Genomic DNA, 6,952 nt, shown 5'->3' with positions numbered 1-6,952 from the left:
TGCAATGTGGTTCTGCAAAAAACCCATTCATTTCAGGAATTACTACAATGTGCAAGTTTTGTTGAGACCATAACGGAGCTCGCACATTCTCGTCTCAACCCTAGCAGCACGCACGTGTGTCTGTGTGTAAGATTGATTTGCGTAAACGACGTGTTACTATTCCCAAATCAAAGATGGCGGTCCTCGCTCTTCCGCCCAAACAGGAAGTGACGCAGCCCAATTCCACTGCTGTACTTGTGACAGCTGAAGTTTCCACACACAGGGAGAGCACATTATGGCTGAGCCCAACCCAGCAGAACAGATCCGGCAAGACTTTGCTCCCCCTCAAGTAGCGGTGGAAGATGCCGCGCGGGCCATGGAGGCGTTTGCCCGGGGCCACTATTCGGAGGGGCGCAGGGTGGTGCTGATCACCTCTGGGGGCACCAAGGTCCCGCTGGAATCCCGCACTGTGCGCTTCCTGGATAATTTCAGCAGTGGCCGCAGGGGGGCAGCATCGGCAGAGTACTTCCTGCAGGCCGGCTACGCGGTGATCTTCCTGCACAGACACCGCTCCATGTACCCGTACAGCCGGCGCTATGCTGCCACCAACTGGCTGGATGTCCTGCGGCTGCACTTACCCAGCGCACCCGGAGATGATGCGCCCAGAGTGGAGGCTGAGCAGAGCCAGCTGCCGGGGATTGTCCAGATCCTCCAGGACTATAAGAGCATGAAGGAGTCGGGCAGACTGCTGCCCATAGAGTTCAGTACACTGTCTGACTACCTGCACCTGCTGCTAGCCGCTGCCCAGGCACTCAGCCCTCTAGGTGTGTTATCATTATTACTGTTTTATTAGAAGGATTTAAAAACCGATGGTCCATTATCAGGGGGGTGCCATAAAAGAAGCTCTCCACTACTTCATTCCAGCGCTGTGGCTCCTGGTCCTCCTCCGATCACTGGTGCTAGGCAGAGGCCAGCAGCCAGGTATAGGGAATGTCACTAGTAGTGAGAGAAATAGAGAATCTTAAGGTCTATGGCACCTCTTATTATTCATATAAGTTGGTGAATTCTGGAAAATGCTCTTTCATTCGTATGGCAGCAATATATTATCGGTATGACTTTGGAGTGTGAATAAAACCAAAGCAAACACAGGAAAATCATCCAGATGTGGCCCTTATAAGATTGTCATACCCAGGATCCATCCTCGCTAAGCCCATCGCCCCACTTAGGTGAGATGCCATTCAGAAGAACTTGCCCCATGTTTAATGTCCATTATGGCCATGCAGAATACGAGGCTTTGAACTGGGTTTGAACTGCTAAACCTCTGAGGGCTTATTATGATGTGACACTGATGCACAAATAACTGAGCTGAGAATCTGACTAGTTTTATCCTAGTCCATAAAGAGAAACAGTTTCTCTAAGCAATTTTGAGTGTTCCTGGTGGGGTGCGAGTGGTCCCAGGGGTGACATTTTGGTACTGTCTGTACACTCTAATACCATAGAGATGAACCATCAAGATAATGAGCCATCAAGAACATCAATATAATGTTAGCTGTCACATGTATGTATCAGAACTAATATTATTTGTCTTCCTTCTCCCAGGATCCAGTGCTATGTTCTATCTGGCTGCCGCAGTATCGGACTTCTACATCCCAGCATCCGAGATTCCAGAACACAAGATTCAATCATCCAGTGGACCATTACAGGTGGTTAAAGGGGTTGACTGAAATCTTTTTTTTAAGCCACTTGTGTCTAATAATTAAAAAATTATAGAATACTTGAGTAACTACAGCATAACCAAGGCGGCAGCGGATGTGTACCACCAATGTGACCTCACTGCTGAGCCTCTGTATGCAGAGTTTTATGTAGGAAATTGGCCAGGAAAGATGGAATAAATGGAACTGTTGCATCTCCTTTTTTAGGTGTAAAGACGTGAATATACACTCACCTTTTCGGTTTGTGTTAAAGCCCCAACCACTTGTTATGCTTCTGATATAGTCTTTATCCAAGGGACAGCCTCCGGTTACCGGATCCCACAAAAGGAGTGTGTAATGTGGTATCCAAGAGAGGTTTGGAGCTGACACACTGCTCTGAAAAAATCCAGACTTCGCACTCCAATACGTGGAAAAAACTATAGACTTAAATTAAAAGTCTAAAATTTAAAATTAAATTAAATTTTAAATTAAAATTATGAAGTGCATATTAAGGATTTGAGACTCCTTTTGAGACCCGGACCGGGCTCATCATCGGTCAATGCCGTATGGGGTCTCAGAATAACAGGATACACTAGTATATGGCATTGACTGAAGAGCTCAAAACGAGTCTCATATCATATGTATGCACATATTTTTAACTTAGACTTTACAGATATTAAAAATATACACTTAAAATATAATTTTTTCCACGTACAGTTGTACCAAGTCTAAATTCAAAATGGAAAGGAAAAGGCGTGTGTGAACAAACAGCCAATCAAATCAAAATAGCAAATCTTAAAGGAAACCTACCACTGGGAAATGGTCATTCTGACCCACACTGACCTGCACATAAGGGGAGCTGAGCTGGTGCAGGCACATATTTTGGTTAAACATATAACAATACGGATGGATTATAACTATAGATTCTTATCTTTGCTAATAACCCACTCGGCACTTCTCTCTACGTCACAGCGCTTGGGCATAAGCATAATAGGGGAGGCATGCAGGGTGCCGTCCCCGCCTCCCTCCACCCTCCTTTCCTCGCTCCTGAGAGCCGGTGACGTCACCAAGCCCTCAGGAGCATTAGGGCATGCGCATCGCCGGCTCACATGGTGGTTGCGCGTGCTATCGCGAGAAGACCGCCGAAGTCTCATGGACAGCCCGCAGGGCGGCTGTGTGTAGTATTGCCTGATTCTCGTGCTATCGCGAGACTTCGGCAGTCTTCTTGCCAAAGTCTTGCGATAGAGCGAGACTTTGGCGATAGTAGGCACAGACACCATGTGAGCCGGCGATCCGCATGCCCTAATGCTCCTGAGGGCTCGGTGATGTCACCGGCTCTCAGGAGCGAAGAAGGGAGGGTGGAGGGAGGCGGGGACGGCACTCTGCATGCCTCTTCTATTATGCTCATGCCCAAGCGCTGTGACTTGGAGAGAAACGCTGAGGGGGTTATTAGCAAAGATAAGAATCTTTAGTTATAATCCATCCGTTTCTTTATATGTTTAACCAAAATATGTGCCTGCACCAGCTCAGCTCCACTTATGTGCAGGTCACTGTGGGTCAGAATGACCATTTCCAAGTGGAAGGTTTCCTTTAATTAATACTGAGTATTATAATGACAAACCATACAAACATTTAAAAGCAATTGAAAATAGCACATTCGGGTACTAAAAACCTCTTTACTGGGGTGTACTCAGTATGGTCACCCCAATGTTTTATATTTACTGTTTTGATTATATTGGCTGCTTGTTCACACACAGTAATCTATCTAATCTAATTGTTATCTGAGCTAAATGGCCAAATATCTCAGTATGTGCATAGATACACTGATACTTTAATAACTAAAGTTCTTTTTGCATTTCAGATCACAATGAAGATGGTTCCCAAAATGTTGTCTCCCTTAGTGAAGGACTGGGCTCCAAAAGCCTTTGTTGTTTCCTTTAAACTAGAAACTGATACAGAAATCCTGATTGACAAAGCGCGGAAAGCATTGTCGACCTACCGCCATCATGTTGTGGTGGCAAACATCCTGGATACGCGGAGGGCATTTGTGGTGGTTGTGACCGATACAGAAGAGTCAAAACTCTCTGTATCTGATGAAGAAGACCGCTCTGGGCTGGAGATAGAAGATAAGATTGTCAAGGATCTGACCTCACGCCACACACAGTTTATAACAAGGACTTAAGTCAATTAGCCATTCATCTTAGTGCAGTCACTCAATACTTTGCATAAATTGGGGTCCCTATATGGCGATTCCCAATTATGAGGGATATTGTTTGACGTGGATTATTTCCATCCTTGTAAAAGCGATAAGAGGGCATTACACAATAGCAGTGTTGCTAATTTGGGGTTGTCCTTTTTCCCCATGCATAAGTATTCAAAAAGATGACTCGGCAACAGCATCCTTAAAGGAGTTTTCTCACCATATTCATGTGATAAGTATCTAACTAATAGGGATCTGATCACAGGACCCTCAGCAGTTACTAGAATGGGGTCTACAAGTAGCTCCTAGTGCTTGCCAGTACTTTATTACTAGGGGGCTGGCAGAGAAGCTGGAATGCCCATAGGAATGAGAGTAGCACTGAGAGTGGGCTTTTATATGGTGCACTGAGGGGGGTACTTGTAGGCCTTTGTTCTCATTAGGGGGGGCTGTGATAAGGTAATTACTGTACCTTTTAATGTTGCCCAGCTTTATTGTATCATAGCCGTATACAAAGAAACAGCTACCTCATCATATTAGGGTAAAGTCACACGTTCAAGCTGTAGGATGTAGTTTTTGGATTCAAGACGAGAATCTGGCATTTATAGGTTGATGGGCATATTTGGTTTAAGCCTCCAAAACTGCATAGAAGAATGTGAACCGGGTCCTTATTCTCAGTGTATTGCAAAGGTTGATTTGTGCGTTGGGATGCGGAGCAATATGTGACAGCTCACTGCGGATCAAAAGTCTACAGTAGGAAGGCGTTTTTGCTACAATTGTACTGTATTTGGCGGAAAAATCTCTGCGTAATATGCAATATTATATGTAGATTACCTTTAGAGTTTTCATGCTCAGAGGTTTTTGCTGCAGCGAAACAGATTTTCTGGTAGGTTTTTTGAGCCAAAGGAAGAAGCAAAAAAGAATGGGAAATATAAGTATCTGCAGTTCTGTGGAATTAGAGTGGAGTTACTATGATGTACCCTTCTATGATATGGTGGAAGGGATTCTCCAGCTTCCTTTGAATATTTTATCCGTTAGTATGGGGCATTTGTGTAGTTTGATTATAAATAGAAAATGTGAATAGTTTCTGAACAATAACCAGCGGTTACATTGTCATAAGACACTTATTTATTAGTAGACTGTACTCATTTGAATACACTAATTGATTTATCTATATTTATCACTACATTGTAGTTACATTGATGAACGGTTACACATGATGTTAAAGGGGTTTTCCCACAAGTTGGGCACTATCCTGTGGATATGGCATAACTTGCCGATCAGTGGGGGTCTCAGTGGGGTTTCTCAGTGAGACCCCCCCCCCCCACCCACCAATCAGCAATTTAGAAACTATCCTGTGGATAGGGTCTAACTTGTTTTTTGGGAAAACCCCTTTAACACAGGGTTGATTAGGAAGGTATTAACCGCTTCACGACTTCCATACAAGTCCCAATTTGCACATACGCTGTGCAGATAGCTCCTGCTTTGATGTCTATACATGTGCTAACTCGAAATGGCAATGTCTTTTAAACCATGGCAACTAGAAACACAGTTCTGGTGTCATTTGTAGTAGCCACAGTGGTAGAAATAAAAGTTGTTACAAATGTGTTTATAAAAATAATTAAAAAACAGATCCGCCTCTAACTGTAATGGTGGATAAATCCTGTTCTGTGGAATCTAAAATGACAGCATTACAGTGTTTCCTGGTGCCACAGGTCAGAGAATATAACTGTTTATTTGTCCTGGATCAGCCTGTCAACTGAAGGCAGAATGTAGAAGGAGCGGCAGGGGAAACAGGTGACAGTTTGCCTCAGTACATGCACCAGTCTGTCTGGGGAAGGGTAACTGATTGATGCTGTTCATATTTTCTTACATATATTTTGGGAAAGATTTATTCATTTTTAACACTTATTTTTTAATTCCCAATATGATCAGAAAAATAACAAAACATTTTATTTGGCTGCTAAATTTATAAACAAAAATATACAGTATTTTTTGGAGTATAAGGCGCACCATCAAATGCCTGCTAAATGTCTAGGTTCATATATAAGGCGCACCGGATTATAAGGCGCACCTGATTACAATGTATGACTAGCAGGTGGCAGACCTGTGCACAGTTCAAGGCAGCTGTTTTCTGTCAGTACGGTTCATATATAAGGCGCACCTTTGATTTCTGAGAAAATCAAATAATTTTTTGTGGGCCTTATAGTCTGAAAAATGCGGTAATAAAACAAGGTTTGTATCATGGAACAAAAAAAGTTATATGTGAAGCTGTTCCAAATATGTCATCTTTTAAAGAGCAGAACAGAACTGCAAAATATGACCTGGACATTCAGGCACCAATGACCTTCGGTGATGAAAGGTTAGAAGAGGTTAGAAGATGCATGTCGTAGTCTGTGCTAGAAACAACTCAACGGGACACATTTACTAAGGACCATGCGCCAGTTTTCTGTTGGACTTTGCACGTTCTTTTAGGTGCAAACTGCTTGCACAGGTATTTAGGAAGTGCCTGCACCACAATTGTGTCGCACATGTGTAAACTACATGTGACCCAAATAAGGGGGTGTTCTGGTGCTCAGTTGGACCATGCGCCAGATTTAACATGCAAAGTCCTACAGAATTGTGTTGCACGCCCCAAGTTAAAGGTACAGGAAAAAAAAAAAAAAAGTTTGTGCTCTCTGTGGGGGCAGTACAGGGAGTGCCAGATTCATGAAGAGCGTGTGCCAGAAATCCTGAATCTGGTGCCCTCTGCGCACCATACAGGCAAACTGCATATAGTAAAGTTTACACTGTTAGTAAATGTGCCCCAACAAATGTAAACATATTCTATGTATATTGATTTTGATGAAATATAGCTGGAAGATTTTAAATGTTTTTTAATATGAGTGAATGCATATTAACGGCTTATCCATTGGTAAGTAGATTAATGTAAGATCAGTGAGATGTAACAGATAGTACAGAGAGGACCAGCCTATAAACCTGGAAGAAGGATCTGTCCACTCTGGTTGCAGGCTCGGCAGCCATTGGATGTAGTTGGTGGATCCGTTACTCGGCGGTGGTGTCAGGCCTATGTACCCCAAATTAA

General features: G+C 43.4%; 1 protein-coding gene across 1 annotated transcript; it reads left to right on the top strand.

Moving 5' to 3' along the window:
* Window positions 1-202: 202 nt before the first annotated feature.
* On the top strand, window positions 203-6,565 carry PPCS (phosphopantothenoylcysteine synthetase). Its single transcript, XM_072156123.1, has 3 exons — window positions 203-803; window positions 1,579-1,682; window positions 3,532-6,565. Exons 1-3 carry the CDS (start codon window positions 275-277, stop codon window positions 3,850-3,852), a joined length of 954 nt encoding a protein of 317 aa, XP_072012224.1. The 5' UTR covers window positions 203-274; the 3' UTR covers window positions 3,853-6,565.
* The last annotated feature ends 387 nt before the right edge of the window (window positions 6,566-6,952 follow it).

This window comes from Engystomops pustulosus, chromosome 6, assembly GCF_040894005.1.
Source record: "Engystomops pustulosus chromosome 6, aEngPut4.maternal, whole genome shotgun sequence".
Classification (NCBI taxonomy): Eukaryota; Metazoa; Chordata; class Amphibia; order Anura; family Leptodactylidae; genus Engystomops; species Engystomops pustulosus.
The sequence above is the reverse complement of the archived record's forward strand: the minus strand, read 5'-3'. Positions and strand labels throughout refer to the sequence as shown.

What these genes read in the sequence shown, in the direction of transcription:
- PPCS (XM_072156123.1), top strand. Translation starts at nt 275, where the DNA reads ATGGCTGAGCCCAACCCAGCAGAACAGATCCGGCAAGACTTTGCTCCC. An exon ending in CCAGGCACTCAGCCCTCTAG is followed by an intron (nt 804 to 1,578) that starts GTGTGTTATCAT and finishes TCCTTCTCCCAG; the next exon opens with GATCCAGTGCTATGTTCTAT. An exon ending in CATCCAGTGGACCATTACAG is followed by an intron (nt 1,683 to 3,531) that starts GTGGTTAAAGGG and finishes TTTGCATTTCAG; the next exon opens with ATCACAATGAAGATGGTTCC.